Source organism: Lygodium microphyllum, chromosome 29, assembly GCF_053477565.2.
Source record: "Lygodium microphyllum isolate KBCC chromosome 29, Lygodium_microphyllum_v1.1.10, whole genome shotgun sequence".
NCBI classification, from domain to species: domain Eukaryota; kingdom Viridiplantae; phylum Streptophyta; class Polypodiopsida; order Schizaeales; family Lygodiaceae; genus Lygodium; species Lygodium microphyllum.
The window spans coordinates 101,420,177-101,440,514 of NC_141163.1; the positions used below are offsets into that span (position 1 = coordinate 101,420,177).

At 44.0% G+C, this 20,338-nt stretch overlaps 1 protein-coding gene across 2 annotated transcripts in view; it reads left to right on the forward strand.

The window, feature by feature from the left end:
* Positions 1 to 20,338, forward strand: part of LOC148010967 (spindle/kinetochore-associated protein) — a 107,760-nt gene that overhangs the window by 83,078 nt on the left and 4,344 nt on the right. Inside the window, exon 6 of one of the 2 annotated variants that reach the window (XM_087671668.1) lies at positions 18,680 to 18,755. The exons of the other annotated variant lie outside the window; for it this stretch is intronic. Within the exon in view, the coding sequence (XP_087527794.1) occupies positions 18,680 to 18,750 (71 nt within the window). The 3' untranslated portion in view covers positions 18,751 to 18,755. The remainder of the gene's footprint in view (positions 1 to 18,679; positions 18,756 to 20,338) is intronic. 2 annotated transcript variants of the gene reach the window in all.

Genomic DNA, 20,338 nt, shown 5'->3' on the forward strand with positions numbered 1-20,338 from the left:
TTGCTCCTTTTGTGTAATTTTGGAACGACTCCTTTTGCACTTCAGCTTATCTTATTTGAAGCATCCAATTTTTAATGATTATATAGGGCAGCTGATTTTCCCTTTAGCAATAATGACTCTTTTGAGCAATTGATCCATAATGTACAAAGAGACATTTGCTTTATGTTATGGCTCACACCCTTGCTCTTCATTGGTCTCTCTTCCATGCTATGTGCACTGATGGGGACACCCTTGTCTTTTTATTGCTTGTTTCTTTTTGGAAGATTGGGGTGTGGTGCATGGTAATATGAGCATTCAAGGCTCCTAGTGGCATGCTCTTAATGTTGATGCCTCTTTCTCATCATCATTCTCTTTCTTAGTGACTTAGTTGGTATGCTCATGGAAGTTGGATCTGAAAAGGTGTAGTGGCATCTTGCGAAGGATCGCTTGGTGACTAATTCTTTTAAGATTGAATTGTTGGCTATGTCAAAGCTACTCTGTTGGTAGGAGAAAGAAGAGGACCATCCTAAATTTAATCGTATTGCATGCCCGGGTTTATCTTTTATTCATGATGCCACTCAGTGAGTCATAGTAGATTGATGTCTTTTTGCACAGCCAGGAGGATTTTTCGCATCCCTTGAAGATATTGGGATTTGTGGGACCAACTTTTAATGGCTGGTCACTAAGGCCAATACTGTGTGGGGCTTGCATAACTCTTAGGTTTGGTGGAAAATGACAGTCACGGAGGGTTGTCTCAACAAGACATTGTATAAATAAAGTCTTTCTTTGGCGTGTGATGTTGGTGGGATTCCCCTTGCTTTGGCCCTTTCAAGATGTTGAATCTCCAATGCAATTGCTTTTTCTGTCTCACCAGTGTAGAATCCTCTCATCACCAATTTCTTTCATGTCCCTTGGCATGAAAAATCTAGAGCCTTTTATTGTATTTGGAGGGTTGTGGTTGGCATGGTTGCTGTTAGAGATTTATTCATTCCCTGGACAAGCATTGGCAGTTTATTGTTGTATAGTTAGTACTCTTAGGCACAGTTATGCATTTCCAAATTTTCAGGTTGGATAGTTTTATGTAGTCTATAGGTCACTTCCAGCATTTCCACGCAGTTAGGAGGCTAGTTAGGTTTTGCAGGATGCCACATAGCAAGCACACTTTATTGCGCAGCATAACCAATGGTAAGGTATACAAGTTGAAGAAGGCCCTTTACGGCCTCAAACGAGCTCTACATGCTTGGAATGAGAAGATAGACTGGTTCCTGAAGGGAAGTTAGGATATCGACATTGCTCTTCCGATCTCCAATTACATGTCCACACCTCAGCTAGGGCATGCATTGTTCATGGTTTATATGAATGATCTCATCTTGACAGGTAACCATGTCTAGAAGTTCAAGTAGACAATCAATAGCCTTCTGCCTCATCCAAGATTGAGAGGGGGTGCTAGAGATTTATTCATCCTCCGGATAGGCATTGGCAGTTTGGTGTTGCACAGTTAGTACTATTAGGCATGGATTTCCTATTTTTCAGGTTAGATAGTTCTGTGCAATCTATAGGTCATTTCTAGCATTTTTTAGCAAAGGCTAGTCAAGTTGTGCAAGATGCCACATGGCAGCCACACTTTATTGTGTAGCATTTTAGGCATTATTTATTCAGCTATTGTTTTTTTGCAATAGTCGGTCAATTTTTACAGGTCAACTTGATTATTTTATTGGTACGTTTTCTTGCCTATTTATAAGCAGCATGCCTTAGTTGTCATTCAATTGTCATTTTAGGTGGAGAGAAATTGAGATACATTTGAAGCCAGTGTACAAGTCTGCCTTCTTCATTTCAACATTCATCTATTGGGTTACTTGGAATGATTTTGTCTTTGATTTCGCTTCTAGTGTTCGGACACATCTTGCTAGATTGAAGGGTCTCCTATATTGGCAGCCGGACCTTATCCAACACATTGATCTTCTTTCTAGGGAGAACTTGGTCCCTTGGGATATTGCAATTCTTGTTGCTTCTTTGCCATGACTTTTGTACTCTTTTAATCACGTGACTTTTGTAGTCTTTTATAGTCATTTGATATAATATAATTACTCATTTTGGAGAGAGAGAGAGAGAGAGAGAGAGAGAGAGAGAGAGAGAGAGAGAGAGAGAGAGAGAGAGAGAGAGAGAGAGAGAGAGAGAGAGAGAGAGAGAGAGAGTGTGTGTGTGTGTGGGAAGCGCGATGGATGATCGAGCGATGGCGACCTGACCCTTTCTGTTGACCCCGTCGACGCCACAGAGAGAGAGAGAGAGAGAGAGAGAGAGAGAGAGAGAGAGAGAGAGAGAGAGAGAGAGAGAGAGAGGACCGTTTGCGCCCCCCTCCCCGTTGACTTATGGACCTGTGCCGTCGCCTATTCGCTGCACCATCATCGCCTGTTCACTGCATCCCCGTTGCTTGATCACCTGTTCGCTGCAACACCGTTGAGGTCTGGTTCTCTTCTTCGCTGATCATGTGCTGGTTCTCTTCTTCGCTGCAACACCGTTGACGTCTGGTTCTCGTCTTCGTCAGGCAGTCTCTTCTTCGCTGATCACGTGCTGTACACCCGGCCTCTTCAACAGGCTTCGCCAGCTATCCCGCTAACCAGTACACCCTAGCTGTTGCCCGGTCTGGCATCCGTACTGTCTGCTGCCCGAGAGAGAGAGAGAGAGAGAGAGAGAGAGAGAGAGAGAGAGAGAGAAACAGACCTGCTGTCCGGGCAGTCTTCAACGCGCCCGGTCTGGCATCCGTAATGTGTCTGCTGCCGGAGAGAGAGAGAGAGAGAGAGAGAGAGAGAGAGAGAGAGAGAGAGAGAGAGAGAGAGAGAGAGCTCTGCCCTAGGCAGAAACAGACCTGCTGTCCGGGCAGTCTTCAACGCACCCTAGCTAAGGAAGCCAAGAGCGAGAGAGAGAGGATCACCTAGACCTGCGCGCCGCCTGGAGACCCATCTGCCGCCTGACGACTTCTTCGGAGAGAAGATAGCAGTATGGCTGGCGTGGATATGGATTTTCTAGACCGGACGGTGGCATCCCTTGGCCCTGATTCCGATACAGAGGAGCCGGAGGATATGGTGCCGTGCACGGAGGAGATGGCTTCGGGTTCTGAACTGCCGCCTGCGGGCAAACGCTCCAAGCATACTTCTGACGAGCCAATGGGTCCTCAGGAACGTTTCTATGCGCAGGTTGCCTCTGATCCTGTGGATTCGCAGGAGATTGACTGGGAGCATTTGCTGGACTTTGCCAATACTCTGCTTGGCGATTATGTCCAGCATAATAATGAAACTTTTTCTGACGCGGGAACTGATGATGTGCTGGAAGCCACGGTGGACCCGAAATCAGTTTTGCGGTCCTTCTCGGTGTTTTATGACCGTGCCGTTATACTTTTCTTCACTGGCAGGATCCCAGTGCTTTCACATATTCGCCAATGGTTGCACCATTTATTGCAAGGGGAGTGTGTTGAGGAGATCTTCCTTGGCCCTCGCGGCTTTTATGAGGTACTGTTGAAATCGGAAACACATCGAGCTGAGCTCTTGTCCAAGTTGCCATTATTCTTTGATCGCCTCTTGGTCCATGTGGTACCATGGCACCCTATGGGCGACTTTCAGCGTCTGCTTCAATGAGAATGTCCGGTATGGGTGGAAGTGGAAAATTGTCCGGCGGTCTATTGGCGATTGTTGAAGGATGCGATGGCAGTTGTGGGAACAGTGCTGGTTTCCCCAAGCCTTAGGGCTATGAATCGAAACCGTTTATGCATGTTATGGGACACGGCCAGGAAAAGGTCTGTGTGGCTTCGCCTCAATTGTTCTGGCATGCATCCTTTGCATTTTCGCTTGAAATGGGGTAACTTTGCAGGACACTGCTTTTCATGTGGTAAATTGGGGCATTTTATGGCCGAATGCCCTGAAAGGCAACCGTCTTCCGAGGATGCGCAGGTTGTGCTGTCTAAGGATGACATGGTGCTTGATGCCCCGACATAGGAGGCCCTTCAGCCACCTAATGTCGTGGATAAAGGCAAACAACAGGTCCTGGGTTTGGATTCCCGTAGCATCGATTGGATTGAGGCATGCCAAAAAAAAGGTAAAAAGTTGGATGCAGGCCTGGCGGATCCTGGGCCTAATGCTTCACAGGATTCCGTGCGCACGTATATGCGCAGGAAAGAAATGTTCACTTCACAGCAGGCTGCGCGTACTATGGCCCCGTTTGCCCCCCGTAATCAGTCTACAAGGAAAGTCCCTTCTACCTCTAAAGCAGGTCACCAGAATTCATTTGCAGTATTGGCTGATTTTCTGGATGAGGGTGTCTTGGATGCTCTCGCAGAAAAGGTGAAATCGAGGCAACAGGCGCCTCGTTCTTGACTTCCTTTTTTGAAGATATATGAAGATAGCCACGTGGAATGTGCGAGGCATTTGCTCTCACCATAAGCAACATGCCATGTGGACTGTTTTGCATGAGAACCAGTGGGATGTATTGTGTGCAGTTGAGCACAAAAGTCACGGTGAATCAGGAAAAGTTGTGGATTGTCATGGATTCCGTCTGTTTTATGCAGGGACACATGCTACGCACTATTCGGGCGTGCTGATGATTGTCCATGAGAAATACCAGCCTGTTCTTGTTAAAAATGATGTGCAGGGCCGCTTTCTGGTTATCGAAGTCTTATTTGAAGGAGAGATTTTATGGTTGCTGGGCCTCTATGCTCCGAATGATCCCGTATCCCGACGGGATCTTTGGTCGACTTTGCAGGGCTCCATGTCACTTGGCCGAAGGGGGTTTTTGATGGGAGATTTCAATATGTGTGTTGACTCTTCTCAGTCCACTTCAGGGCATTCGGTAATGGATACGTCGGAAAGCCGGGTGTGGAATTCCTTTGCTTTGCGCGTACTTAAGCAAGATCTTTGGTCGTGGCTTCACCCTTCTTTTTCAGGGTTTACTTTTCATTCCGCACAATATGCAACTACTTGGTCGCGGTTGGACCGAATGTATATCATGCAGGGGGATGATTTTCTTCCCGAGATGCTGGAAATGAAGGTCTTGCAGCAATATGCGTTGTCGGATCATTTCCCCCTTCAGCTTGAGATGTGGGCACAATCTATTGCACCTTTTATGCAGTTGCTGGATAGGCTCCCTTTACGTTTCAACTCCTCTTATTTGAAGCATCCAATTTTTCAGGGCTATATGCAGCAATTGATTGAGAGGTTCTTATTGGGCTTCGCCTCTGAGGGCTTGGCTTCATTTGCACGGCTGCTTTCTAATGTGCAGCGGGTTGCTCGGCAGTATGGGATTCATCATGCCTCTCTTTGTCGGCGACGTCGACATGCAGCAGAGGACTTACTGGCGTTGGTTCCTTCCTTGCTCGTGGATTCCCCAGATGATGATTTTCTGCTGTCACTGGAGAGGCGTTTGGCCCATCTTATTCAAGTGTTTCAGTTGAAATCTTATCAGCAGACCAAGCTACATAACTTGACTGACACATTGCAAGATAGTGCTTGCCAGTCTCATAAGTTCTTTCGCGCCTTGCATGCTTCTCTGGCTCGCGAAAATATGACTAGACTCCAGAATTCGGAAGGTCGCATGGTCACTGATCCGCAGACCATTGTCAATATGTGCAGAAATTATTTTATGGAACTTCTTGGTTTTTCTCCCTCGCCTTCTAGCCAGGTTACGCATGCCCGCTCGGTCTTCTATCATCTGGTCAGCCAGCAGGTTCCACTTGATATGCAAGCCACTTTGGAGGCGGATATTTGCGAGGAGGAGGTTATGGATGTTTTGTTGCACCTGCCTAAGGATAAAAGTCCTGGTTGGGATGGTCTCACTAATGAATTCTTTGAGAACTCGGCCACGCAGGTGGTGAAGCCATTGGCGGTCATGTTTCAGCAGGTTTGGGAAACAGGGGTCATGCCTTCCTCATGGAAAGAAGGCCTTATCGAACTGATTCCAAAGGTCCCTTCGCCGTCAAAGCTGCAACACTGGAGACCAATTTCTTTGATGGGCTTGATGTATAAAATCTTCTCCAAAGTGCTCGCGAATCGGCTTCACAAGCACCTTCCAGCTATTGTGCATCCTCTCCAATATGGTTTCATTAAGGGCCGCAACATTCTGCATAATATCTTAAATGTGCAAATGGCTATTGACTATGCGCGGCACTCCAGTCAGGAAGTGGTATTGATTCAATTGGACTTGGAAAAGGCGTTTGATTATGTGGACTGGTCTTTCATTGCAGATCTCATGTCTGCTATGGGCTTTGGTACCCGGATGTCCCGATTGATCTACACCATTAGTGCTGCGGCTTCTTCAAGAGTTATGCTCAATGGTGGGGTTACAGAGCCATTTGTCTTTGCACACTCGGTCAGACAGGGCTGCCCTTTGAGTCCTCTCTTCTTTGCCCTGGCGACTCACCCGGTCCTTTCAATGTTATCCTCAATGGCGGCTTCTGCTCAGCTGGCAGGATTGTCTCTTCCTTTGGGGCAGCACTTCATTAGCCAATCTTTGGCTGATGACACCTTTATGATTTTGCGGGCGGACAGGGACAACATTCGAAAGGCATTAGATGTTTGGACGCTCTTTGGTCAGGTCTCTGGTCTTCGCATCAATGCCTTTAAGTCAGCCATTCTCAGTTGCACGGAGCCTGATTTACAGTCATTAGGCTGGCAGGGCCAGGTAGTTTCCCGTGGCTCCATTGTGAGGCATCTTGGATACCCATTGGGGATGGATGTACGGCCAAAGGACCTACTGGAGTGGATTTCACAAAGACTGGCGGCGAAGTTTATGTACTGGAAGTCGCAAGCGTGGCCATTCCATGTCCGCCTCAAAGTGGCTCAGACAATTATGCTACCAATGCTAACGTATTTCCTGCCATTGCTGTCGTGGACGCCTACTACTTTGAAGGCTCTTACTCATCCCATTCGTTTCATGCTATGGAAGAAAGATTCACTGCAGGCAGGCATTTCGTGGATTTCATGGTCACATACATGTACCCCTAAACGCATGGGTGGTGGAGCTATTTTGGATGCAGAAACTCATATGCTGGCTCTTCGTTGGTCTCTTTTTCGTGCCATGTGTGTGGATCATCACCCGTGGACCATCATAGCCCGTTATTTTCTTGAGGACAGCAGGCTACGCCATGGTAACACACGGCTTCGGACCTCCTGGTGGCATGTCTTTAATGCCGACTCTCGATTTTCTAGTCCCTCTTCCTCTTTGTTACTGCACTTGGTCGGCTCTTGGAAAGTGGTGCTCCAAAAGGCCCGTTGGCATCCAGTAGGGGACCGCTTGCCAACTAACTCCTTTCAGCTGGAATTGTTGGCAGTATCGAGATTACTTTCATGGGAAGACAAACATCAGCTCAGACCGAGATTTAACCGCATGGCCCGGTTAGGTGTAACTTCGATTGCGGATGCTACCCTTGCCACTCGCAATGTCCTCACATCGTTTCGGATTGCTAGGAGACTTTTCAGGATCCCGCGCGGATACCGTGGTTTATGGGGAAAGCTTTTGTAGGAGCTTCAGGGTAGGCAACCCTTTCTTGCCTTGGCTGTGGATCGTCTTTGGCAGGACTGGGACCTTGCAGGCCGGTTGAGTTTGGAAAAGGTCTCTACTAATCAGGTGTATCATCTTCTCATTCAAGATCACCAATGGCTGGGTGTGAAAGCTAATACTGTTTGGGGACTGCGGAAATCGCTGTCATGGTGGCAGGCAACGCTGATGGAGGGCTGGCTGAATAAGGCACCTTTCAAATGCAAGGTCTTTCTTTGGCGGGTAATGATTGGTGGTCTTCCTCTTGCCTCGGCCCTTTCCAAGCGTCGAATCTCGAATGGCAATTGTTTCTTCTGTACCACTACTGCGGAATCGGCCCGACATCGTTTTCTTTCTTGCCCGCTCGCCAAGAATATCTGGTCACTCTTGTCGCAAATCTGGCGCGCAGTGGTGGGGTCCTCACTAACTCCTTTCGATTGGGTTTTTGTGCGCCCAAAGTACCCCACATCGCCACAGTTACATATGAAGATCTTATTTCACTTTTTCAGATACTGGGGATGCTGGCACATTTGGACCACGCGCAATGCTTTTCTCTTTGATTCGGCCTCTAATGTACCGAGACATATTGCCAGGCTTAAAGGGCTCTTGCATTGGTAGCTAGATCTCATCCGGCACTCCGACTTGCTCCCTCGGGAGGATTTGCATCCCTGGCATATGGCAATTGCCTCTGGGTCGTTGCCATGATTGGTGTAACCTTTTTAGTGCATAAGTACGGGGGATTTCCCACACGTTGGGCTAGGGCCCTCGTGTCTCTTGTAATCATGTAATCATGTAATCTTGTACCTTTTTCCGTAATTAATACAATTACCTTTTAGGAAAAAAAAAAGAGAGAAATTAACATCTACATAAGGCCAATGTGGCCTATGAGACAAAATCCAAAGTACATCCATGTCTAATGTCATCTCATTAGTAAGATAAAGATAACATTACAAATAAGTAGGTGGCCTATGAAACAATACTGAAAACAACTATATGATAGAACTATATTAGGGTTGAAACATGTGTAGTGTTGTTCCATCGATAGAAAAGAAAAAGGAAAGGAAAGGAGAACTAGATCCGACTGTGCTGTGGCCTCCTTGGACGTAGTCTTGGTAGACAGGGTCGTCGTGCTCGACGAAGGGAAATGACTCTATCCAATGTGACTCCACGGTATGGCTTGTAAGGTGTCTGGTGGGGTGGCTCTGTCTTTGCTAGGTTGGTAGTGTCAAAAGGGTCGGCTCTGTAGAAGAAGTCTGTCACTGCTCTCTGTGTGTGTTCCTCTGGGTGAGCTGGCCTCTTGTCTTGCAATAGTGCAGTTCGGCGCCTCTCGAGCTCCAGGAGGAAAAGACCTAGGCATCTCTAGTTCTCGTATTCCATGACGCGATGAAGGTTCAAATCCATCACAGAAGAGAGAGAGAGAGAGAGAGAGAGAGAGAGAGAGAGAGAGAGAGAGAGAGAGAGTGTGTGTGTGTGTGTGTGTGTGTGTGTCCTTGCTCGCACAACGTTTCTTTTGGCTCTTTATATAGGCACCTATATACTAGGTTCATTCTAGCCTAAAGTCCTATATACACCACACAACCTTATCTCATTGTTGTATCTCATTGTTATTCATATGCCATTCTCTCAACACCTTGCTCAATGCCATGTGTGTGGCATTGGATTATATGGCTAAGATTCCTCCTTTTAATTTATAGTGAAAATCATTTATTAAATAGGTTTGCAAGGAGAATTTTAAGGTATAGCGTTATAGTAATCCTTTTGTGGAATCAAAAGCTTGAACAAAGTTACCTTGTTTGTCCTTGGTAGATTGTGGATATTTACTGGTATGTGAGACTTCATCTTGTTAGGGTATATTTATTGTTAATTATTCATGGCATGCTCTTTCTTATGACAAAAGGAACATCTTGATTCTTGGACCAAGAGAGCTTGCTTCCTAGGTGTCACTGTAAATGCTTCATTGGAACTCGCTTGTCTCCTTTTTCATAAGTAGGGGATTGGATGATGACTCCTTGAAGAGTAAGATTTAGAACATTGGTTAATGTAGTGACAAGGATAGAGTATAGAGGCAAAAAATGCAATGCAATTGTCTCAGCATGATAAGGACTACGGTGATAGAGACCATAGTGGTGGCTATTATGGGTAAAATTAGGGGCAATCTCATGAATCACAAGAGCAGTCACATACATGTGGTAGAGGCTTGTCTCAAGACAGGGGAAGCCATAGTGGACATGCTAAACAAAACATAGTTTATGATAGCAAAGAGTGCTATAATTGTGGTAAAAAAGGTCATATTGCATATGACTGTCTAGAAAAGTGAAGAGGTGGAGATAACAAAAATAGAAGGCAACATAACAATTATGTATCTATTAGTAATTAGGTTGATAATGAGAAGTTATTTGTTATGCAGCACATGATGAATGTAGTAAATACAAATGCATCAACAGTGAGTGATGATGTATGGTATGTGGATTCAGGTGCCTCTAACCATATGACATCTTGTGGGGAATGGTTTAGAGAAATGAAAAATCCTAAAATTCCTGGTTTTGTGGAAACGGGTGACAATACAACACATCCTATTACTCATTTTGGGAGTGTCCCATTGTCTATGCAAGATGGAAAACTTTAAGTGTTTGGTTGATGTGTTGCATGTGCCTAACATCACAAAGAATTTGGTTTCTGTTGGGCAATTGGTTGAGCTGTAGTACTGGTGAAAACTGCCAGATAACAGCAAAATGCAACTGTCCCAGCATGCTGCAAATGAACTCTAGGGGTGCAAAGTTGGAGTCTATTGGGGAGTGGCAGCAACAACTTAGGCAGGACTGGCGGCAGTTGCTGCTATTGGCAGTGATATCAAGCTGTAGTGTTGCTGGTAGCAGGTGAGGGTGTGTATAGAGTAGAAGAAGCTAACACAATGGTGTACAACCTCTCCTTACAAAATCCTTCTTCACTCATTAATACTAGTTCACGTATAGACATCTTGATTCTCCTTGTTTTTGCTATCTCTTTGTCCCTTATGCCCCAAATGTTTCAAGTACTTAATCATTACTATCAATGAATAGTTGCATTGATATTTGAATAAAAAGCCTTTCTTCTTTAACCCGTTGCTTCCCTCCCATAGATATACCATGAACAAGCACTCTCACTTTTGTGGAAATTTTTTTGGGGATTGGGTTTCAAACCTAGCAACAAAGATACAACTAATACTCATATGAGAAGATTTGTGGTGGTGTTAACTTTCATGATGATGAATCTCCAATAGAAGGTCTTGAGTTGAAAGCTTGGAAGAAAAATAATTAGCAGAGAAGTGGTATCTTTGGTCCAGGGCTTGTTAGTTATCTCATCCATCACATTAACCTTCTCATGACAGCGCAAAAAACTTTTGTCCATCAACTTATTGGTTCAAATTCTTCAGTCCATTGACTCAATGCCCTTAAGAGTGCACCTGATGAGAAACGAAGTGATCATCTCGCTAAGTTCATTGCTTTAGTCCATTAACTTACTTGTCTTAAAAGTGCACCTGGATGATGAAGACAAGATGGTAGTGGTGACAAACAAATCACAAAATTTTTATAAGGTTGAAGCAACAATTAAAGTCTTGCACCTAGCTTCAACCTCCATTGAGGATACTATGGCTTTACTTCTTGAGAAGGATTGATGTCCTAAAGAGAACAAGTCTCTAACATTTTTTATGAGAAATTGTTTTTCAATTTGCCAATTTGGAAGGCTAGTTAGTAAGAACATTAAGTGTCAATGTGGTTGCATCAGATACATGGTGTCAAAAGATGATGTACTAGTGAGACAATAGGGTTTGTTGGGAGAAACACGGAGTGAACTTGGCAAACATGGAGAAGAGGAGAAGAGAGAATAAGCTCTGATGAATGGAATGATGAAGAATCATGGAGTGAATGTGATACAAGGGAACAAGGATGTCGTAGCACAAGGAAGATGATGATGACAGCTACGAACCATGAACCGCAAACTTTGTGTGGTGCCGAGAACCATAAGGATATGCCCGTACTCAATCTCGAGAGTTGGCTCCATGTTGACCAAGGGACAAAGAAGATCCACCCTGTAATCTGAGAATACCACCTCAAAAGAGACCTTTCAAGATAGTCAGGAGATTGGATGAGCTGTAGAACCCAAAACTCAACCTCGGGAGAGAAGCCACTAGCTCTGTGTCTCCATGCTGGAAGGAATACGAAGGCCTAGCCACCAAGTTGCTGCTGAAGACCCAAGGGCCCCGATCAAGGTTAATCCTCTAGATCCTACGTATGAGTAGAGGAAATGATTGCTCAAAGGAGAGCCACTCTTTGAAAGTGAAAGGTGGTGGTGTGTGAAGAACTTCATGGTACATAGGATCCCTCTCTGAATCAGAAGGAACAGAAGTAGGAGTCCCCCTTTGAAACCGAAGAAGAGCTGGAAGCCCCCTCTAAGGGCGCAGTAAGAAAATCCCCCTTTGAATCCGAGTTTGAGAGAGAAAGGGAATCCAACCATTCATGGCTCACCGACTATGAAGCATCTGATGAGGAAGGAAGTGTCGTTGGTCGTGCCGAAGAAGATATCTGAGGCTCGGAAAAAGCAATTGGAAAGCACCCAGAAGTGGCCTCTTGAACCTAAGTGAAAGAGGGTGGAGAAGAAGGAGGCTCAGGATAAACCAAGGGTGGTGAACAATCACTGGCTCTCAAGAGAGTGGAGTGTGGAGGAGATGTGGGCCGTGGAAGCCACTATACCCGAAAGTAGGTGGGGGAAACCTCTGTGCAGTGGGGTGGTCTCTAGGAGGGCTTATCGCCTCGTAAGGTCTTAGAGCCTCCGTGTGCTCGAAAGGACTTAGTGCGTCGGGTGCAGATTGCCTTGAGCGTAATACTCTGATAGCCGATGTAGAACGATTTTTGTGGCTCAGAAAGGAGAGGTGGCACAAGGAGTGCCTAGTAGAAGACGCATATACTTCGAAGGGGTGGGGAGCAAAGATTGATGTCGACAATCTTCGGTGGGATTACCATTCGTGCCGTAGTAGGAGCACCTAGTAGAAGGGCAATCTATCGATAGAGATGCCATGGTACCGATGTGGTAAATTGGATAAGGGAGAGTGGGAGGGAAGGAGAAAAAGGATATCTCCCAATGCACAACAGTAAAACATTACAGTAGAACGCAGCAATAGAACGTCGTAGTAGAACACTGTAGTAGAATGTAGCAACAGAACGCTGCAATAGAATGCAGCAATAGAACGTCGCAGTAGAATGCATCAGTAAAAGGCGGAAGTAAAACACAGTAGCAAAAGAAGAGAAGTGGATGCCGAACTCACCACCGGTCTTTGCCTTCATTGGAATGGAGGATCTTTGCTGCTGTTTTAGCAGATCCAACTTTGATACCATGTCAAAAGATGACGTACCAACAAGACAGTAGGGTTTGCGAGAGGAGGAACACAGAGTGAACTCGGCAAACATGGAGAAGAGAAGAGAGAAAAAACTCTGATGAATGGAATGATGAAGAATCATGGAGTGAATGTGATACAAGGGAACAAGGGTGCCATAGCACAAGGAAGATGATGATGATAGCCACGAACCACAAACCGCAATGTTCTCCTGAAGGTGTGTAAGGGCAGTGGAGAGGTTGGAGAGAAGAGGTGACATACTTAATGAATCAGTTGTGAGGAATGAACGAGAGAGTGGCTCATAAATAAGCACAGTCAACAGTTTAGGATGGCGTCCCTTTTTGGGGCTGCAAATCCTAAGAGCAAAACATAAAAACACAAAAACGTAAATTGCAAGTGAAAGGGTGAAGGGTTTTTCAACACATGGAAGCCCAATGCTTCAAAAAGTTGAACACATAAGTAGAGCAATATCATGTTAACTTGGTGGAAGAGGTACAAATGAATTATCTCTTGATAAGATAGACTCAAATTGGGCCTTCTACATCCAACCAATCCTTACATTTCTTACACTTATTATATTTCTTTGTTGTTTTGGTGTGAAGGGTTCTTTATCCATGAGTAGTTTTGACCTTCTAGCTAGAAAAAGATTTTTTCACCATGTAAACACCCATTTTGGGTGTGCTACTATGGTAGCTTAGGGATCATACTTCCATTCTATAATGGTCACATTAGTAGATTTGACTTTCCAATGTCTCTTTTTCTTTCTTGCTATTCAGTGTTCAACTGTGAGTGTGTTGTGTACATGTAGCTGAGCATTGACCCAAAAGTGGTATCAAAGCTTTTTCTTAGCTTGAAGTTGCTGCCTCCACCAACACTATCAAGCTTTTAGGTTGGCTTGCTACGTTGCACAATAGCTACAACGTTTTGCTTGCATGGCACCTACAACCTTGCCTATTTGTGTGGAAAGTGTTGCATGTCATGTCATCAATTTTGTTACATGTAACACTCGATTAATTTGTATTTTCTAGTTGGTTTACTTGCAAGGTTTATGAGTGAGCCCAAGAAGGCTCATTGGCAAGTTGCCTTGCAGATTCTTTGGTTCTTGAAGGGGACCCTTGACCTTGGCCTATTTTATCTAGAAGGTACATGTGATTGATCTTTGGTATTTTGAGGTTGTTAGGTTGTATTTTGTCAATGTGTATTCTCTTCTAGTTGTGAGTTTTATTACAATTTGATGGAGATGTAGGAGTTCTGACTGTTTCGGCCCATACTTTTGTATGCATTTCTTTTCCAAGGAGTTTTTGGTGTGCTCACATTCCTAAAGCTCTATTTCCAACCCCTTTGTATTTCTTTCTAGTGTGGTTGGAGGACCTGTTGAGTGTTCCCACTTGGCAAAGCCGATCAACATTTCTTTTTTGTGATCTATTGAGCTCCAAGGAGCGAGGATTGACACAGGCAGTGCTTGCTCTTAGTAGAGAGACAAAGAGAGAGGGTGCAGAGTAGAGAGTGAGAGTGAGCATCATTTATGGGTACAAATGACGAGTGTACATCTTTAGGTTTTTATATATATATATATATATATATATATATGAAAGTACAAATGTGGAAAGGATGTGTTCACACCCGTGCATATGTAAAAGGCACGATGGCTCTTTATTCCCAACAACCTCTCACCTAAAGGCAATGTGTCTTAAGAGGAGAAATGAATCAGCTAAGTCTAGGTATGTACAAAGCTGAGATACATATATGTATCCAACTCCCATTATCTCTTGGCAATGAGCAAACCGCTTTGCTGGAATACCCTTTGTGAGAAGGTCTGCAGGATTATCATCCGTATGCACTTTGACAAGCTCAATGCTCTTGCTATCAAGTATATCTCTAATGAAGTGATACTTCACCTATATGTGCTTCGTCTTTGCATGAAAGACAGGATTCTATACTAGCATGATAGCACTCTGACTATCACAATGGAGAACATGTAACTTTGTAATGCCAAGCTCTCCCACCAGATGTGAAAGCCATAAAGGCTCCTTGCATGCCTCAGTGGCAGTCACATACTCTGCCTCTGTAGTAGACAACGCAACACACTTTTGTAGCTTGGAGATCCAAGAGATTGCTCCTCCTGTGAAGGTAAACACATACCCAAAAGTGTACTTTTTGCAATCCGCATGACCAGCATAGTCTGCATCCATAAAGCCAAAAACAGATGCCTTCTGCTTTCCAAAGTAGATGCACAAATCCTTTGTGCCTTTGAGGTATCTCATAATACCTTTCACTGCTTCTAAATGCTTTTTACCAAGGTTTGTCATGTATCTGCTAACCACTTCCATTGCAAAGGCAATGTCAAGACGTGTAGCAACCATAGCATACACCAAACTGTCAATAACTGAAGCATATGGTATCTTGGCCATTTCTGCCTTCTCATCGTCAGATGTAGGGCTGTCCTCTTCACCGAGTTTCACATATGGAGGCAATGGAACCCCAATTGTTTTCCCTCCCTCCATATTGAAACACTGCAAAACCTTGGAGATACACTCCTACTGAGATAGATAGAGTAATCCTTTCGACCTATCTCTGAGTATTCGCATGCCAAGAATGTGATTTGCATCACCAAGATCCTTCATGTCAAAGGTGCCATGAAGACTTTGCTTCAATGAGTCCAAGGCATGAGTATCCCTACCAATAATCATCATGTCATGAACATACAGAACCAAGATAATTAGGCTGCCATCTACTGCCTTCTTGGTGTACAAGCAATGATCCACTTGACTTCTATGAAAACCATGGGACTGCATAAATGTATCAAACTTATGATACCATTCTCTTGGTGCTTGTTTCCGCCCATACAAGCTCCTTTTGAGTTTACATACCATCTTCTCTTTCCCTTTTTCCACAAACCCTTCAGGTTGCTGCATATAAATATCTTCATGCAGATCACCATGTAAGAATGCAGTCTTTACATCCATTTGTATGAGCTCTATATCTTCAGTTGCAACCAAGCCCAAAATGATTCTCAATGTAGTCATCTTGACTACAGGAAAGAAGATCTCATCAAAGTCAACTCCATATTCTTGCTTGTATCCCTTCACAACCAATCTTGCTTTGTACTTTGGTGAGGAACCAAAATTGACCTTTATCTTGTAAACCGATTTGCATGGAAGGGTTTTGTGCTCTTTAGGCAACTGCACAAAGTCCCAAGTGCCATTTTTCTCAACAGATTCCATCTTTTACAACATGGCTTTATACCATTTCTTGTTGTCTTGTTTGTCCATTGCTTCCTTGAAGCAAGACGGTTCACCATAGTCTGTCAACATGACATAATCAGCCACATTGTTTGCACCAAGAACAAATCTATCAAGTTGTTTAGTAGCCCTAGACGATCTTTTAACTCAATGATCATTTTTTGTTGGCTGCTGAGCATTTTCAGCTTACCGTCCTGGCTTTTTTTTAGCTTGCAAATTAGCATTAACAGCTTGTTGTCCTGGTTGTTCCTCCATATCTAGTGGCTCATCATTATGGGCAATAGTTGGCTGATCATTTCCAGCATTATTTTCTGCATTTACAGATTCATTTACAACAAGTATTTGCTATTGTACACTTGGCACATTTTACTGTCCAAAAGGTATTTCTTTCTAGCATACAACCCTACGGGCCTCCTCAATCTTTTTGGGTTGTTTTTGCATGCGAACTTCTCAGAAGATAACATCATTGTTGCATTCTACTTTACTTTTCTCGGGATCCCATAATCTATACCCCATTTCACCCTCGTCACCATATCCTAGGAAAATGCATTTATAGGACTTTGACTCAAGTTTTTGCTACGTTTTTCTTTACGAATGTACACAAATGCTTCGCAGCCAAACACTTTGAAGTGTGCATACTAAGGTGGCTTGCTTGACCACACTTCTTGGGGAGCTGCCCCTCCCCCCCAAAGACTTGTTTGGTGACCGATTAATCAAGTGTATGGCTGTCATAGCAGCCTCTGCCTAAAAACCATGGGGTAATGTAGCATGAGACAACATCCTATGGACCTTATCCTGTATGGTCCGATTCATACGCTCTGCATCTCCATTTTGTGGTGGATTATGAGGAGCAATGAGCTTCCTCTTTATTCCTTTGCTGTCGCAAAATGCTTGAAAGGCCTTGGATACATATTCTCGAATCCCCACCATTGTCTGAGCAAAGACATTTCAGTGTCTTATCAGTTTGATTTTCAACCAATGCCAATAATTCGTCCTTGCTACGAATAGGGTAAACCCATATCTTCCGTGTAGCATCATCGACAACGGTGACAAAGTATTTATTTCCCCTAAAGATAACCCTGGCGTCTGACATACATCGAAAGGTACTAACTCTAAAGGAGACGATTTCAGTGAAAGAGACTTCTTATGAGACGTTTGTGTATGTTTACCATAAATACAATGATCACAATGCTCAAAATCAGTATAACGAAGACAAGGCAAGTAACCCAAACAAGAAAGCACTTTCATTCTTGTTTGACTCATGTGTCCCAACTGGCCATTCCACAAAGAAATACTTGGTTGCTCAGTCACCGCAACAACATGATTACTTACACTAGATACATGGAGAGGATAGAAGGTATTGCTTTTACAACCTTTGGCAATCACTCTAGATCTCTTACAGATCTTTCATTTCGCATCACCAAAGGTGGTATGAAATACATCGTCATCTAGCTGCCTTGTGCTAATCAAGTGCTAATCAAGCTTTTCTTGAGCTAAGGTACATGCCATACATGCTGAAGTGTGACGACAGAACCATGGTGAAACTGCAACTACACATTGCTAATACCTGCAATGTCACATGCATAGTTGTTCCTAAGATGGACAACACCATGTCGACCCCTTGTATAGTCTGAAAACCACTCACGATGAAGGGTGACATGAACGGAAGCACTTGAATCTAGAATCCAAGTGTGCATGTCATCATCCATATCTGCAAGTAAAGCTTGTGTACTAAAGTGTGAAGAGACAAAGAGTACGCCATTTCCACTGTCACTGTCATGAGTGACTACATTCACCTCTTCAATTTTGCCACTGCTCTTCTTAGGCTGACTCTCTTTCTTCTCTTCCTTGTTATCATTTGTCTTCTTGCCCTTTCATTTCTCTTTCTTCCATTTGTAGCAGTCACGTTTAAAGTGACCATTCTTGCCACAATAATGGCATTCAACATCCTTACCACGTGATTTACTGTGTCCGTTGCTATAAGATTTGCCTTTCTGTTGTGATCAAGAACTCTCTACATGAGTAGATCACTCTCTACATTAGCATACAAAAGCATCGCATTAGATTTGCTCATAGTAGTTTTGAATGTATCCCAACTCTTTGGCAAAGTACAAAGCAAGAACGTAGCCTTAAATTCTTCATCAATCAAGAACTTTAAGGCAACCAGCTGGATGAAAATGGAGTTAAACTCACTCAGGCGAGTAGACATTGCTGTACCCTCTTTCATACGCAAATCCACAAGCTTTTTCAGTCAATATACTTTGCTTGCGGCACTCTTCTGTGCATACAGTTCTTCTAGTCGAGTCCAAATAGCATATGCAGAATCCAAACCTTCAATGTTAAATAGCAAGACATCAGAAATTGATAGCTTGATGGTTGAGTGTGCAAGGTCATTTAACTCATCCTAGTCTTCCTGTTCTATATTTGCGGGCTAACCCCTTTGGTCTTAATTAGCTTTGCCTGCTTCTTTTGCAATAGGATATTATAGCACTATTTTTGCCAGACTGCAAAGTTATGTTCTCCTTCAAGCTTCTTAATGTGCATGAGATGATTGTTGTCACTGCAGCCAACCATGATTTTCAACCCAAATGTGCCAACAAATTCAGCAAATGCAAGCCCGAATTGTCACACAATTGACCAAGGTACAAACAAGTACTAATCAGCAATAAATGACCACGTAGAAGCAGAAATTTCAGATTTGTAAGTAAATTTTCAAAAGCACCAAACCATGTGCTACAGCACTCCACAAGTGATTACAGATGTTCCAAGGGCAAATACATTGCATTACATGGGAGGTCCCAAATTTTAGCTGCAATTTTTGTTGTACATGTACCCATGGGCACAAAATTTGACACGCATGGTCGAAAGCCCCAAATTTTTTTGTGCTCAAAGCATCAACCATACATCTGCACTGTCTCTGACATGCATGGAACATGCCAATTTTGCCAAAATAGAGCAATATCAGCAAAACCCCTAAAATTTTTCAAGTGCTAGGTGTCCAAGCTACATGGAATTAAACCTGCATGTACATAAAATGACCAAATGGTGCATAAATTTCACCCAAATAGCAAAAGCCTCAAATTGCACGTGGTCCAATGTGCATCAATGTCGAGATATTGGGTAAATTTCAGCCCAATTTTACATATATATGAAAAGCCCCAAATGTCAGATGCAAAATGTCACACGTTCTTGCAATTTTTGAGACAAATAGTCTTGCTCTGCATCACAATCTTCAAATCCGAGAAAAGCCCAAATATCTGGGTCAAGATTGCACAAATCTGCATTGTGTGTGTTATGTGTGCGAACCCCGGTTAGAGAGAGGAGTTTGAATTTTTTTTTGAAGAAAATAATGTATTGGATGACAGGTCTATTGACCCGTTAAGACTGACAGCGCACGTTCGTGCTGTGCGGGTCCTGTCAGCTGCCACGTTCAACGTTAGCTGCCCCGTTGGTCATCACTAGTTGGTCCCGCCGGTAGCGCATCATCTCATCCAGTCGCCTGTCACACTGAAGCCCTCTGGCCCAATCACGTAGCGGTCACCTCTAGCCCCATTGGGCAATCGTCGAGCAGTCCATCCCAACTTGGTCGTCTACAACGCTTGCTCTATTGCCCTCAATTGACTTGTCGTCTACAGCCCATCAGATGCTAGTCACGCCACCTGGCCTTCGTCCATTTGACCACTGTCCGCTAATGCTTGCCTGACGCTAGTCACCTCACTCCCGTAGCCGGCTCTAATACTAGTTTGTTGAGCTTCAAGCGTGAGGATCGAGACACATAGTGCTTGTTAACACACACACACACACACACACACACACACAGAGAAAGAGAGAGAGAGAGTGTGTGTGTGTGTGTTTACGAAAAAAAAAAGAGTGTGTGTGTGTGTGTGTGTGCAGAGTAGAGAGTGAGAGTGAGCACGACTTATGGGTACAAATGACGAGTGTACCTCTTTAGGTTTTTAGATATAGTACAAATGTGCTAAGGGTGTGCTCACACCCGTGCATATGTAAAAGGCACGACGGCCCTTTATTCCCAACATGATCAACATTCTATGTGCTAGATTTGGGTATTTCTTGCCGTTTAGAGCGTTTTGTTAGCTGCTATCTTTCACAGCTTTTTTGTTGCAGATTGCATGAGCACACTTGGACTTTACCCTCTCCTCCATCTCCGATGCTGTTGTTTTTTGAGTTGGTGCCCTTACTGATGTCTTTGGCTCTATGCAGGGAT